The following is a 15,834-nucleotide window of genomic DNA, read 5'->3' on the forward strand; positions in this document are numbered from 1 at the left end:
AGCAAATGTTAACAGAGTACTAAATAGAACACACAAACTTTTTAGGAAAATATACTCAAGTAAAAAGTACCTCAATCCTGGATGTAATCATTAAAACTTCTAAAGGCAACGAGTAAAAAGTTAAAACTATGCTGTTTTCAATAAAGAAAGAAGTGGAGAAATTGAACACAGTATACCAAAATGCATCAGAAATCTGGGATATTGGAACAAAAAAAAGGAAACATCCACTTTCATGAGCCTTGTCACAGGCAGCTGACAGCATGACTACTACAATGCTAAATATGTCTAGTTTTTCTATATAAAGTCATTGCAAAACTGCAAAAACATAAAACAAATACACAAACTGGCAAAAAACAAAATAATTGTAAGGTTAGGCCAACTTACATGCAGCATTTGCCCTCTGCGGTGGAGAGTCTGACCCCATCCTGAGGTGAGACTGGGTGAGCTGCCCCGTTCCGGCTGTACTGGAGCTCCCTGTGGAGGTGGTCTAGCAGGTAACGCATGAACTCATGGGCGTCCTGCTGCTGGTAACCCCTGGACACAAAAACACAGCTATCAATGTCATTACTTGTAACCGAACGTTGGATTGTTGCAGTCTGTGCTGCATGTTGCATCTTTGACAATATCTTGACCATAAGCACATGGGGAAACTACAAAATTGAGAAAAAAAACAAAACAGTTTACTGTTCAGTGTTAGTAACTTAATCATTTCTCCACACAGTGTTGGTTTACCTGAAGCTTGGCATGATTTTCCATATAGCATAAAATAAGGAGTCCGGACTGAATGCGGTCTGGCTCCCTTGCCACAGGGAACAAAGGGTTTTCCTGAACTCCTCCACCAAAGACCTGTTCAATATAAAGCATAATCAATATCTAAAGCTTATCTAATACTCTTCTACTGACAAACCATGATAATTTTCCAGAGTTAATATGCTTTTCACAGACTGGACCTTTAAATTTAAACTATAATGAACGTTTTGTCTCTTTGGTGTTGCTTCATATTGGGCTGCCAGTCAGGTGTGGATTAAAAACCTTTGCTGTAACATCAGGAAAATACTAAAATACCTGCATGATGTAATGTCATGTAGTACAAAAGCGCTAATTAAAATTTAAAGATTTTGTTTACCTTTTGTCCATCTCACAATAATACCAGAAATTATAGGACTGTTGGGTTACATAACAATGTATAGGAGGGTTTGTTCTTGTGGTCACCTCCAGGATAAACTGCAATTTCTGTACTACTCAATCTACAGTACGATTATGATAATTAATGCTGTAAGGAGCATCCTAAGTAACTTTTTTACTTTTACTTTATAGTTGCCACAATTAATTTCGGATCAATGCACTGAGCCCATAACTCCCTCCTTCAGAAGAGGACCTTACACACTGTTGTCCCCTTGGCTGCGGGTGTGGTACATCCTTCTTCCTGCCGTCTTACCACTGCGCAGAGCCACTGCAGGCAACTCCTTGAAGTAACAGCTGAACTGCTCTATGTTACTGTGGAAAGAAACACATGTTTTGTGATATGATGTTTAACCGCAGAAGTTGGCAAAAAATAGAACAACAGTTTGGAAGAAAAGCAGTAATTTACTATGCGAGTGGTATAAGTATCCTTTGTTAAACAGAGGACGGAGTATATATATACATAAAAAAATCTATATATATATATATTTAATAATGTAAGATGACGTGTTAGGTATACAATCCTTCCTTCATTCTCTTTAACAATATCATAGATGTCTTTACATTTATATAACAGATAAATCTAGCCAACGTTACATCACTGTTGACACTCTTCCAAATCATGGCAGTTTTTTTCCGGTTTTTAATGTTTTCCAGCCTTCTCAGCAGGCATCATTTCCTCTTCACTTAAGTTATCTCTATGTAATAATGCAGATGAAGGTGTATATTAATTTGACTAACAACACCCTTTTAATAAATGCAAAAAGCTAGCCAAATTACAACATTCTTGTTATGATTATTTGACTTGCTGACAGAGCCATTCTTTTCAGCAGCTTATTCAAATCTTGGACATTGTGGCTTCCCACCAACACATAAACAAGGTATCTGAAAGCATTTTTAAATGACGGCACTAAAGCCACACTGTCTGTAAATGACTGAGGATTTGAGAAATCTAGATTGAATCTGATTCAGCTGTTCAGGTCGCCATTCAATTATTTGTGTTCTTTTTAAATCAATATTATTTGATACCTTTTTATTTGTACATTGCACCTCAAATTAAGAGAAATACTATCTTATTCATGGCCTCTTCACAATCATCCAATAGTCAAGCACACAGTAATAGACCAGCTGCCCCACACTGTATGTGAAAAGCTTGACCAGCTGTCCTACTAAAATCTTCTCGAGATGTCTGGCAATATATTCTGGATCATTCTCAGTACGGTTTTTCTCTGCATTTAAAAGTCAGTTAATCAGGACAGATCGAAATAATGACAAAATATGAAAGATTAAGCCTGCCATTCGTCTTTAGTGTTTCAATACTGACATAGAAGTGGCTCATGTCTTGGATTACGTTAACAATTGTATCTTATAATAAATATATCAGTGTGTTTCCTTTATGTGTCTGCCCAATAGCAGAATTAAATTTTCATATCAAGTGGTTTGCCGTCTTAGTTGTTGTAACATGAGATGCAAATATTTGTTTTTTTATCACTTTTCTAGGGTTGTTAAGATGCCCAAAATGAATCCAAACTTTAGACAAGAGTAGGTTTGTAAAGCTGTAAAATACATCTTACATCTTGGTTAAGCTGCACTTCAGTTTGGTGAAGGTGATTTATTTATTGACCTTCAAAAGGCACAGATAACATAATTGTACTATATATTCACTGGAATGCATTGGTGGAATGAAGCGCATTTCAAGTTTTTACAAATTGATTTTAACACCATACTGAAATGAATGGAAACCAATGGGTACCCGGAAAGTAGGAAAATCAGAAAACAAATATCAATAGCATGCTTTGGTAAATGGTCAGCAGTAATGTGAAATGTACATTATATAATAAAGAATCAAGAAAAATTTGTGTTAGCTGGGAAATCTGGCCTTTGACTGTGTCTTGTTTCCAAGCAGCCTGCGTAATCCCCCTGACTGTGCCCCAGACTGTATTAATAAAGGATGACTGATCGTGGGGCCCTGGGTGTACAGGGGCAAAGCTACTGAGGCATGCTGTATATTGCCACCCACATACTTCATCCTCAGTGCAGAGCCTTACCTGAGGGACTGCAGAATGGCATTCATGAAGCATGTATTGCCCAAGTTCCGCAGGCCTGTAGCACCTAAAGCCACCCCATCCTGACAGAGACAAGTGACATGCATAAATATGTATGCATACAGTACCGGTCAAAAGTTTGAACACACTTTCCCATTCCCTTGAATGAGAAAGTGTGTCCAAACTTTTGCCTGGTACTGTATATATTTAAATACATTCTAAAAATGTCCTAAGAAGAAGCCAGACTAAAAAGCATGTTTTAAGGGAACATTTAAAGATACTGTGATAGTCTATAAAAGGCTACTGTGACTCATACTTAATTGGAGCCACTGCATTCCACAGTGTGAATGAAGACTTATGTATAAGGAAAATTTGAGCCAAAGTTTGGCCAGAAATACAAGGTCTTTTATGATAGGACACAGCTGTAGTGGCAGCAATTTGCTTCTGAAGCCAAAAGAGAAGAATCATAATTTAGGGCACTTACATTGTCTTTTAACATTTTGTTGTCTGGAGCTGGGCTTTCCTGAAGTTTTCTTTTCCTTTGTCTGTCACCCATCAGCGCTGAGCTGTAAGAGGAAAAAAAACCAACATGTTATCTGGACACATTTACTTGTATCTTCCAGAGCAGGCAGATATATCTTAGCTTTGCGTTTTAGGTCAAAAACTGTCCAACACTATCAAAAATATTGGTACATTTGAATTGTTATTTTTATCCTTTGTTATGTGTAATAATTAAAGACTGGAGCAATAAGGAAAAAAAACTACACTGTTAAAGATTTAAACCTATTAGTACTTACTTTTCTAAACTCTGGAGATGTTCCCTCACCTTCTGCACCTGCCCGAGTTTGGTGTCATTTACAACAAAGTCATCACATCTGTAACTATAAAATCCATATTAGTCACCTTCAAAACACATACATATTTGAAAATGCAATAAACTTATTGAGATTTTGACCTTGCACGAGGAATCCAGCATTTAAACACAATTATAAATGTGGCGTGAATACAACATCAACATTTACAGCATGTAACCAGAAGAATGTTGGATCACTTGCAAAGTAACTGATTAATCTTCAATAAATAAACGACGATGAAAAATGAAACATTTGGCTCCTGTTATGTTACGGTGAGTCACAGATTGTAAACACAGATAGGTTAGTTATGAAGGAAGCTCACCAAAATACGCTGTAGTTGCTGCAGTCCATGCAGACAGAATGATGAGATTTCTCTTTGTCCTGTTTCTCACCCTTCCTTTGGCTAATGCCAAAGACATGACTCTCTTCAAAGTGTTTCTTTGCATGGCCATTAACATACCTAGATAAAAGGAGGTTATTACAGAACACACTACATCTTGAATTCCCATAAAATTATTCACAAATGAAAACACTTATAGGCCTAAGTTAACAAAGGTTATCAAAGAGTATGGCAGAGGCTGCCCCCCAAAACCAATTATTGCCGTTCTTATCTCCAGAACAGCTACAATACTCTGCAACTACCAGTCTTATCCTAATACAACGCAAATGGTAAAAGGTAAGTAGACTGCACTTATGTAGTGTTTTTTTAACCTGAGCAGGAGAAAGCACTTTATTATTCCTTTCATTACCACCCATGCACACACGGTGGTGGTAGAGCAAGAGCTGTTATACAATTTGGGGATCGATTTCTTACTCAGTGAGACTTCAACATGACTACATGAGGAGCCTGGGATCGAACAACAAACCCTGAGATTAACAGACAACCACTACTGCCCCAGAACACAATCCCCCTTCTATCAAAGTACTTTAGACAAATACCCAAAATATAAGATTGTCTTCCTCAGGTTTGAACAATAAAATAAGTGGACCATGCCTTAAAGTTATTTTGTCAAACCTAAACTTATGTATTGTGGCATAATCGATTTGCCAGTCCCAAAGTCAAAATGGTCAAAAGAATAAAAATTATTGGGACACAGTTACTAATGGGTTATGTATGCAACTCTCAATACAGTTTACAAATGAAACATCAGACAACAACTTACCGTCCACAGTGGACCATCAGGCAGGTAAGGCAAATCCATGGACTTTTATTAGATCTGCAAACTGGAGAAAAAGGGAGAAGTTGTCTTACTTGTTAAGTGTGCAGTTTAATAAGGCAACTTAATGCTGCGATGTGCTTTCATGTGCGACAGGGACATCATGTTGCTTTATATCTTATGAATTGTCATCTGCCCTTATGATATGTTATGATGGTTTTCACTTTTAGTTAGCTACAACATCTTAGCCGACACAAATGTGGCAGAATCTGAGTCAGTAACCTGACTCGAGGCTGGGATCCAAAACACTGCGCAGGCACCAACATTTTTTTTTCTTTAAGATTACCGTTATTTTTTGTAAATAAAAAGGGACAAACACTTCACTTACCGTTGCAACACCAGGAGGAAGGAGTACCATTAGGGAACCTGGAGGAATCGATCGTAAAGCTCACGTTTGAGTTCAGATGAGGGCACTCCATCAGTTTGCAATTGTGAGTAAGTCAGCTAACGTTAGCCAACACTACAACACCAAGGGTAACCAGGAATAAGGAAGCGAACAATAGTTAGCCAATTAACCCCAAACTAGCTAGCTACCGTTAGCCGACCAACTACTTGTGTTTGCGAACGCACGTTTTCCTGTCTTTGCTAACGCTAACACGTTTGGTAGCTATTGTATTTCTCGCATAATTTCAGGTTACGTCGATTTATGGTAAATATAGACAAGACAAGTTCCTCCCTGACATGTTGTAAGATAAAACTGTAACGTTATCTTTGGTGTGTAATGTACTAGATAACTGAGAGCGTTTGCCACAAACAAATGGAAATAACTTGAGGAAGTGACGTAGCAGGGTCTGCCGGCTCGGGCCGTTTGCCAACTACAAAACAAAGATGAAAAATCTTCTGGGAGTAATTTTGAACTACTTCCTTCTTCGCTTACACCCCCCAGGTCGCTTAGAAAAACTACTGTAGGTGTCATATTAATGTTGGCGTTTTTTGCATACTATTAACATTTGTAATCTGTAATGTTGAACCTAATGAAGACATGTTGTGAGACGTAACTGTGAGACGTAACGTATCAACTAGAAGTTGCTCCGTGGCACGCATGCGTAGTAATGTATCGCTTCCCGACAACATGTAGGCTACAGGCAGTGAACTGTCTTTAAGCCTAGAGCTGAGTTGATAGTTATATCAAAGTTGAGCGCTTACGCACATTTTCTCAATACTGAAACAACCGCCAGTGACTGTGAGTCACAACACTTTATTCACTTTTATTCAACTTGCAAAAGCTACAAGTAAATGTTAAACTCATGTCTCAGAAATAAATTAATCAACTGCTATAGGTCTGCTGTCACCAAATTGACACTTTCCATTCATTCATCAGTTAAGTAATTCATTCATTTAACTTGATTAAGATTGACAGAATTTCCTCTTCAGCCAACTGAATAGTGGCCTAAATATGTTACAAATAAGTGGAACAAGTCTTTTGTCAGACTTTGTGACTCCCATGTATCAGCCTACCATTATGAAATTATAATACACAAAAGGCACAAACTTGGGCTAGGTAGTGCAACCATACCCAACATCTTATCTGTTGGCCTCCCTCTTTACTCTCCAATCTAGTCCTGTCTGATGGAGTTATCTGGGGTATAAATATGCTTGAAAAGTGAAATGACAACATGTGGTTGCTCAAATCATCAAGAAACATGTTACTGTTTGAATCTCAAGAATGGCCTTTTTTCAATTCTTCTGGCATTATTACAATACCAGATTAGTGACATTTCTGAATTATATTTGTGTTTACAACATAATGATGGTTGGATTCAATATTTTACATATGGATTTACACAATAAATATGTTGATAAATAGTCTGAGAGAAATTTGATAACTTATCACCCAGCAGAGATGCTGAAACTAAAAATTGTCACCTTAGGCTTAATTGTGTCAAAGCGACTGAGGAAAAACTGTGAAGCAGTCTGTGGTGTGTAGGCTACTGCTACTATACACTGTATGTGTGTTTAATATCACTGTGGAATCATTTTCGTGTAAGTATTAACAACGTGTCACACATGCAACAACACAACAAATAGAAACATCCCTTTAATCAACAAATCAATTCACTGCAACTGCAATATGACAACTGAATATTGTTGTACAAAGTTATCCATGTTCAGACAAAAAAAGTCTTCACACATCACGTGTCTACTACTTGATTAATTAAAGTTAAACTTTTCTTTTATTTCACAACAAGACCATCCACGCGAAAGGAATTTAATGTTGCGTTAATAATGATGAGAAACTTAACATCAAAACAAATGCCAACTGCATCCTTTATTGAACTAATCAAATAACCTAACTTTGAAAAACCCCTGCCACAACACGGCAGCACAACCGGTGCAAAACCACCTTGAAAAGAAGAACCTGTAATGTGTTTTGTTTAATAACACTGTTCCACAATTACAGTGAATAATAAAAAATCTGCAACTCCACAAGCACATTTCCCATAAGATGTTAGTGATTATTCTCCAACTCTATTGGGAATAATCATTTAATATCCCAAATACCAAATATGAGCATTTAAAGATAGTACAGCCATTTTTAGATAAATGTGGGAAAATGTGAAAAGTTGGTTTAGACACTTTTACGCTGGGATCTTTACAGACTAAAACAAAAGATTCACAAATGCTAAGCTGGAAAACATATTAACAGACAATGCATAGTGAGTATAACTGTACAAAAACAGCTCTGAATATAGTATGTGTTGAGTTTTGAATTGGCACGTACATTCAAAAGATTTCAGCCTGTTTTTAGTAAATCACTGAGCCAGAAGATGACGCAGTTATATATCGGAAACATTGGAATGATTATAATATCACATTGTTAAAAGCATTTCAGGTAATTTTGCACGAGCAAATGAGTTTCTAAATGTGGAATGATGTATTTCTACTCCTGACTGTGCTTCAATGTTTGTCTAAAATACTGATTGATAATGATAGCAAAGACAATAAAGTGTAAACTATGTTATCAATTATTTGTTTGGTCTATAGAATGTCCAAAATTGGTGAGAAATGTCTCTTTCAATTTCCTAAATTTCTTGTTGTGACTGAACAGTCTGAAATACTGAAACTGAAATAATGGGAATATTTGGCTTGTTTCCTTGAAAAATGTCTTCAACGATCAATCCATTATCAAAATGGTTGCTAATTAATTTCCTGTTGAATGACTAATCAATTAATTGACTTATCATGTAAGCTATTGAGATTAATGTTGAATAAAAAATATTTGACCGAGCTCTCAGGAAAATAATGCAATTAAGAAACATCCCTTTGCCCAAAAAGTAGAGGTGAAAGAAAATAGAAAATTTAACAAAATTATAGTACTATTACATATGTCAAAAAAAGTCAAAGAACTTAGAAATGTTAGAATGACTCATAATATCGGTATCAATACTAGTAGAGTTAGGCCTATATCAAAGTACCAAGCTGGTGGAAACTCCACACATTGCTATTGAGGTGTCTCTTCAATGACATGATCCTCTATGCCATTTCAATGGTGTCCCGAAGAGGTGCGTCGGTCTGGGCATCTCTACTTTTCCCTGTTGCCTTCTTGGTGTCTTTGTTCCTAAAGAAGTACAATAAATATTAACATAATTACAGGAGAGTAGTAAATTAATGAATTAATGCTGTTTTCACAAACAAAAATTATCTTACTTTGACTTAAGGGTCAAGACGATCACCGTTACGAAGATAGAAACAACGATCACAGCAAGCAAAACTCCACAGATGATTGCTGTTAAAGAGAACAAAAGACAAGTAGGATTTATTTAAATAGATTAAATAATAAATAATAAAGAAAGTATGTATATTAAATTAAGTATGTGTAGCTTGTCATGACTTTCAACTAAATATATCACTGAACTCATTGCCACATGTGTGTCTACTTACCAATAGGAGTGTCTGGCTCGTCTTCCTCCGGGTCCTCCCCATCAACTTCAGACCAAAACAATGAATATCAACAGTCTTAGAAAACATACCTTTTGCCATATTTTTCATAGTATCATCACTGACTTAGTCTTAAAACATGTATTGACATATTTACGCATCATTATAACAGTGTACATTTGTGCTCACCGTGGATGCCAGCACAGGTTTTGTTGCAGACGTCTTGGTCAGTAAATCTGTTTCCGTTCCCCATGCATCCAGTCCAAATGAATTTTTTGCATTTGTCACGAGCAGAATCATAGTAGTATCTCAAAAGATTAGCATTACATTTACCCATTTCCTTTTTAAGTGTGCAAGCCGTGGTCACTATGAAGAGAAAAGATCATCCTCATCCTCATCATCATCATCATCATCATCATCATCTTCATCATCATTATTAAAAGCAGTTATAGTTGCAGTTCATTCATTATACTAACAAAAAAAACACACATATGAGATTGATTATTTCTAAACTGTGCAACTAGTATCATCAAGTATGATGATGATTAAAACTTTATTAAGCAGGTTGTAAAAAAAGCCTCAGGTGTATTCATTCATACAGTCTGTCATGAGTAATTCTGCTCTTTCACCACTTGGTGGCGTACTGTTAATGCTCAATGCTTTTACGTGTCTTTCCCGCAGCCTCTGAAGACATACAGTAATTCGATGAAAGGAATTTATGAAAGGTGAAACTCAGTGTTATTTGGGTCTATTAAACTGACACACAAAATAGCAAAGGCATATAATTAAAAAGTAATTATCAATCTGGCTGATCTCAAGAAGGCCTTTCTTTCTCTTGGTTGTGATTGGTTGGTCGAGGAGGCATGCAGTATTTCCTTTCATGGTCCTTTAGGGCCATAAAACTCTACATCATTAGTCAGTTCATGTTTCAAAGTCCTCAGAAAACAGCCAGGAAGAAGGATTTTTTTTTTGTCTGGGTGCATCTACTGTTAGACAGTCTTTGAAGTTAACATTTAGCATTTTTAAAACAGAGTTGGTGGTTAAATAAAATATGAAATGAAAATGTTTTTTCACTTTAAGTTCATAAAATCATCTCACCATCCATGGGGTAGATAGCTTCTGCATTGGCGGAACAGTTTCTAATGCACTCTTTTTCGGTTTTGAAACGATTGGCATTTCCTCCTTGGCCTTTGTATAGGAAAGGGTTGCACTTATCGTTGGTGTAATCATAATACACATAAAACTCAAAGCTTGTGCCATGACCTTCATCCTCAGGCAACCTACATTCTGTTGGATGATAAAAATAAACCACATGTTAGTTTTTTTGCATGTGCAAAAAGTACAAGGTGTTGTTCTGGTTTTCAAGAAATACCTTTTTGGTATTTTCATCAGAAGTCAAAGTGCATATTCACTGTCAGGTACTATTGGCTGATTACAGTAAGATTGCACAAATACTGTATGACAAATGTTTTAGCACAAATCCTCAGCAGATACCTGTGATCACATTGCTAATGTTTAACTGACCTCCACTCCCTCTTTTTATGACAGCAATAAAAAGTGTCATTTATGGTGCATTTTCAGTCTTCCTGCCCTCATAGATTTCACAGGAGGGAAGCAGTTTCAAATGGTTCCTTTATTATCACACCTTTTAACTGAAATGTACTTGATTTTGGAGGGAAACCAACTAACTGGATAGACTTGGATGCTCAAAATCTGGGCCTCCCCAGTCATTTACAGAGTAAGTGAGCTGAGAGGAAGATGCAGGTTGAAATGCTCCTAACAGTCAGGCTCAGACAGAAATGATCTCAGTGTTTGAAAGTTTGGAATTATAGAGGAAGGAATTTTCTACTCAGCTTAACACAATCGTTAGCAACATGTAAATAACATTTCCAGGAGAGTAAACGTACAGTAAATACTGTCTTTTCGTTTTTGGTTACATCTAAAGACAATCATTGTTGGCTTCAGTTGCGAGTTACAACATGAAAATCAAGTCAGTTGAAAAGGTAAAAATACAATTATATCCTGCTGAGAGATGCAGTCTAGACTTGTATGATAAATGGAAACATTTTTCCATCAAGTATGCTGATTTCAGATTGAACTGAATTCATTTTAGTCCTTACTACACACAAATATACGGCCATCACTCTCATGTATGTGATTCAGAATACAGGTTATTTAGTCCCCTTAAAAACTGAGAGATCAAACTGCCAATATAACCGCCATGTTGCTCGGAAAGGACTGAAGGTGACGCTTTATCTTCCTGATTTAGTCTCAGCAAAAAAGGATAATTAATACTTTGACAACCACACAGAAAATACGTAAAACACCATATTTTGTACTTGTTTAAAACTGCAGCAACACACAAGGCTAGACATTCCTCATTTTCAGTAAAGGTCATGTGCTGAAAGCCTGGCCTATTCTTAAAACTTAACTTCAGGTCTATAAACTGGTCTTCGGTTATGGTTTTAAATTAACTATAATTTTAAAAGAAAATAGTTTAATATACCTGCTAAATGAAAATGTAATTTACCTGGTTTGTTGGAATTGCAGATGTGGAATGCAGCAAAAGCAATCCCAAAAATTAGCAGGTGCTTCATTTTGCTGGTTGTCTTTGTGCAGTCTTTCCTGGAGTGAGTGAAGGTTGTAAACTACAGTGGGAGTGGGTTATCATCACTGACCTTTGGACCAATATTTCCCCAATGATTCACCTTCAATCGAAACAAAAGTTTACAGCAGGTATAGACATCTTCCCCTTTTTATTACCTTTATCACAGGTATAAGTAGGTTAGTGTTTTTTGTATTAGGGTGTGACCAGAAAAAACAACTCTATATACAGAACTCAATATGTAATAGTGTGTGTTTCATTTGAAACAACTCCTTATTTTGTATTAGTGGGAGCAGCATGATACATGGGTAGACTGAGGGCACAGATCAGCATATTTAAGAACAGCAACCTATCCTTTTTCAGAAGGCTTGATTAAAAGAAAACTTATAAAGGACAAGTTCAACACCCTCCCTCATCATAGATTTACCTCAGGGAGAACTATCCTCTTATTTAGTCATTTCAGCTGACATACTCACGTCACCTTTCCATTTTTGCAGCATAAAACCCTCATCTTTAATGTGTGAGTATGCTCATCAAGAGCCAAGAAAGAGAAAAAATGATTTCATACATTTTAAAAAAAATTTAAAAATTATATTATAGATAGATGGATAGATAGATAGATAGATAGCTTTTAGTATGCCTCACTTTGACAGAGTCTTGATTTTAGGTGACTTACATATATGCTACCCCCTGGATCCTCTTTTACTATGGATTTTATAAACATTGTGCATTCTTTTAATCTCACTCAGTCAGTTGAGGGTGCCACTCACTTAAAGGGCCACACCCTGGACATTTACTGTCCCCTGGTTTTATTCTTGATAGTGTTGATCTCTGTGAGGCTAGCTCATGTGTGTCTGACCACAAAGCTATTACTTTTAAATCCCTCTTTCGACCCGCTGCTCCCACAGTGGCTACTTATGTTTCTTCAATACAAACTATGCGGAAAGATTTCACAAGGCCTTCACCACTGCATCTACACATAGCAATAGCCACAAATCAAATTTGTCTACAGAAGAATTACTAAACAACTTCAACAATACATGTTAAGATGTACTTGACTCCATAGCACCTGTAAAAATCCAGATCAACTCGCAGCACACGTTGGCTAAATAACTATACCAAAGAAATAAAGAGAAAATGCAGACAAGCTGAACAAAAATGGAAAAAGGACAGCCTGGTAGTGTCATATCAAATTATGAAAGAACTAATGTCTGCCTATCAAAAATAATAGTAGAAATAATAGTAAAAGAAGCCAGGTCCTCCTATTTCTCCAAAATCATTACAACAAACCATCATAACCCCAGAATTCTTTTCAAAACCATCAAATCTGTAATTAACTCTCCTAGCCAATAATCATAATCAGTATCAGCCAATAAACTGAAGCCACAAACATGATCTGTGAGCAAATTTTATCCTTCTTCACAAACAAATAAATGAAATAAAACTCCAGATTGGTCATGTAATCAGTGACCCTTCTCCTTCTCCACATTGCAACCCCTCTGCTCAATAACTTTGAGGCCCTTTCAATGTGCACTTTTTTTCCCCTTCAGATCTTATGCCTGCCAGATTTCTCAAAGAGGTTTTTAACAGTGTTGGTCCCGCTATTTTATCTATTGTAAATAGCTTTCTGTCCACTGGCTGTGTTCCCTCATGCCTTAAACACAGTAGTTCACCCACTGCTCAAGAAACCTAACCTTGACCCTACAGATTTTAAAGATTTTACACCCATTTCTAAGTTACTGTTTTTATCAAAAGTTTGATAAAAAAAAGACGATTGTCCACTTAGAGTTGATTTCCTTTATAAATAATTATGATATTTTTTGTCAAATTTCAATCAGGTTTCTGTGCTGTCATAGCACCATGTCTCCTCTTCTGTGGCCACTCTGACTTGCGGTGTTCCCCAAGGCTCCATCCCTGGCCCCTTGTTGTTCTGTATATATATGCTCCCTCTAGGACATATATGTAAACACAAAAATCCAGAACCATTGTTATGCAGGTGACACAAAAATTTATGTTCATTAAAAAACAGTGAAGAGGGCAACAAATCAGAAATAACTCTCTTTGGTCCCCCAAAGTCCATCCAGCATCTCAACAATCAGGTCTTTTCCCTCTCAGTCTGATCTCGAGAAGGTCATCCATGCGTTTATTTCATCTCAGTTATATTACTGTAATTCATTGTGTTCAGGATTAAGCCAGAAAACGATCTCACACCTTCAGCTGGTACAAAACTGCTTGGCTTTTAATAAATACTAGAGGACGAGATCAGCCCTGTTTTAGCCTCTCTTCACTGGTTACCAGTAAGTTTTATAATTGATTTAACGATTTTACTGATCACATTTAAAGCACTTCTTGGTTCAGCTCCCAGGTACATTGCTGAATTGCTGCTCCGCTATGAGCCAGAGCGTGGCCTCAGATCCTCAGGCAGGGCTCTGCTGTGTCTTTCTAAGCCCCAGCTCAAGACTAAAGGTGTTTGCAGTAAGGGCTCCTCAGCTCTGGACTCCTTGCCCAAGAATCTGAGGCTTGCAGGATCAGCGACATCTTTTAAATCACTTCTCAAAACATATCTTTTTTAAAAAAGCCTTTTATTAATTCTAGCACACTAAAACAGGAAAGATACATGTCTTACCTGTTTACTGTTGTTTGTTTTTTATCTTTATTGTTGGGGATTTTATTCCATTTTATGTATTATTTTAATTGCCTGATCTTACTTGCTTCAGTCCTGAAATGTTTTAATCATGGTTCAACCATGTAAAGCACTTTGTAACTTTGTTTTTGAAAAGTGTTGTATAAATAATGTTTATTTTATTATATTATTATGATGACTAGTTGTGATGTCACAAAACCATGCTCATACAAACATGTCTTAAAGGATAAGTTCACAATTTTTCAAGTCTGTCCTAAAACAATAGCTAGATGCCCAAATGAACATTGACGTGTTGTTTTTACTGTTCATACTGACCATTAAGAGATCCCTTCATAATGTACTTTCAATGTAAGTGATGGGAGCCAAAATCCACAGCCCTACTTCTGTGCAAAAGTGTATTTGAAAGTTTATTTGAAGCTAATATGAAGCTTCACCCATCCAAATGAGTCAAATCACATCAACATCTTTCAAAGTTCCTGTCTTTTTAGTGCCAAATTCCCTCTTTTTGTTATGATCCTTCCACTACAGCTGAACAGGATAACACTGTAGGCTATGTTAATTGTCAACTTTGAAGATATTATCTGACTAACTCAGATGGCTGAAGGCTCATGTTATCTTCAGATAAACTTTATAATAATTTTTTCTCAAATCAAGGACTGTGGATTTTGTCCCACATCACTTACATTGTAAATGCATTTGGAGGACATCTTCTCATGGCCAGTGTGAGCAGGAGAGATGATTACAGTGAGCAAAACCTGTTTCACTGCACCAAACTATTGTTTTAAGAGAGACTTGAAAAAAACATATCCTTTAAACTGAGATTTAAAGTGAGCACAGAGAAACTTCCCCCCTTCAGCAGATGAATATGAAAACAGCCATCCAGTGTCTCTGCACATACATCATTCTGCACAGTGAAGGTCAAACATTCAAGTCAAGAAACAATAAGAAAAACACATTTTTGGGTGGAGGGGTACTTAGGTACATAGGTCTGTAAACTTATCATGAGGCTACAAAGTTAAAGGTAAATGTAATTTTTTTTTAAATTATTATTTTATGTATGTATGTATGTGGTGTACATTGTTGTGGTAGGCATTATTTTTTAAGTATTCTTTTTATATTCTGCCCTAACTTAATGTTAATTGTATTTCAGTGTATTGTAAGACAGTGGGCTTCAAACAAACCTCAACTTCAACTTGCTATTTCACAGTGTTTTCTCCAGCCTCTTGATGCACTTTACTAACAAGGTCATATTGTATTTTAATAGCTTGGCATTTATCAAAAATGGTGACCTGTATTTCAAAAGGGTCAAAAATGTTGGAGCAGGGGTCTGCCTTTGGAGCCCGAAAACATTATTGTTTCAACTTTGCAAATTATCATGCATGTCATGCTGTTGTGAAAATGTCATTAA

The 15,834-nt window shown here is 36.5% G+C and overlaps 3 protein-coding genes across 5 annotated transcripts in view; 1 reads left to right on the top strand and 2 right to left on the bottom strand.

The window, feature by feature from the left end:
• The window catches only part of usp3 (ubiquitin specific peptidase 3), a 10,643-nt gene extending 4,878 nt beyond the window's left edge, over window positions 1-5,765 (bottom strand). The window contains 9 exon segments of the mRNA XM_067589842.1: window positions 291-534; window positions 733-846; window positions 1,384-1,497; window positions 3,231-3,310; window positions 3,712-3,793; window positions 4,025-4,108; window positions 4,404-4,541; window positions 5,245-5,305; window positions 5,627-5,765. Coding sequence (XP_067445943.1) covers window positions 291-534; window positions 733-846; window positions 1,384-1,497; window positions 3,231-3,310; window positions 3,712-3,793; window positions 4,025-4,108; window positions 4,404-4,541; window positions 5,245-5,305; window positions 5,627-5,717 — 1,008 coding nt within the window. The 5' untranslated portion in view covers window positions 5,718-5,765.
• Window positions 5,640-15,834, top strand: part of ca12 (carbonic anhydrase XII) — a 27,203-nt gene continuing 17,008 nt past the window's right edge. For 2 of the 3 annotated variants that reach the window (XM_067589840.1, XM_067589838.1), the window contains exon 1: window positions 5,640-5,729. The gene's annotated coding sequence lies outside the window, so the exon portion shown is untranslated. The remainder of the gene's footprint in view (window positions 5,730-15,834) is intronic. The other variant, XM_067589839.1, reaches the window with a different exon arrangement.
• Window positions 7,324-11,868, bottom strand: si:dkeyp-73b11.8 (BPTI/Kunitz domain-containing protein). Its single transcript, XM_067589841.1, has 6 exons — window positions 11,708-11,868; window positions 10,276-10,464; window positions 9,367-9,543; window positions 9,181-9,225; window positions 8,947-9,025; window positions 7,324-8,857 (listed from the first exon to the last, which is right to left on the bottom strand). The coding sequence occupies exons 1-6, from the start codon at window positions 11,772-11,774 to the stop codon at window positions 8,773-8,775; spliced, it is 642 nt and encodes a 213-aa protein (XP_067445942.1). The 5' UTR covers window positions 11,775-11,868; the 3' UTR covers window positions 7,324-8,772.

Source organism: Thunnus thynnus, chromosome 5, assembly GCF_963924715.1.
Source record: "Thunnus thynnus chromosome 5, fThuThy2.1, whole genome shotgun sequence".
Lineage (NCBI taxonomy): Eukaryota > Metazoa > Chordata > Actinopteri > Scombriformes > Scombridae > Thunnus > Thunnus thynnus.

Excerpts from the sequence above, each read along its gene's own strand:
- si:dkeyp-73b11.8 (XM_067589841.1), bottom strand. The coding sequence starts at position 11,774 with ATGAAGCACCTGCTAATTTTTGGGATTGCTTTTGCTGCATTCCACATC. Across the intron at positions 9,226-9,366 it reads AACCTGTGCTGGCATCCACG|TTGATGGGGAGGACCCGGAG; the intron begins GTGAGCACAAAT and ends TTTGGTCTGAAG. Across the intron at positions 9,026-9,180 it reads CGAGCCAGACACTCCTATTG|CAATCATCTGTGGAGTTTTG; the intron begins GTAAGTAGACAC and ends TCTCTTTAACAG.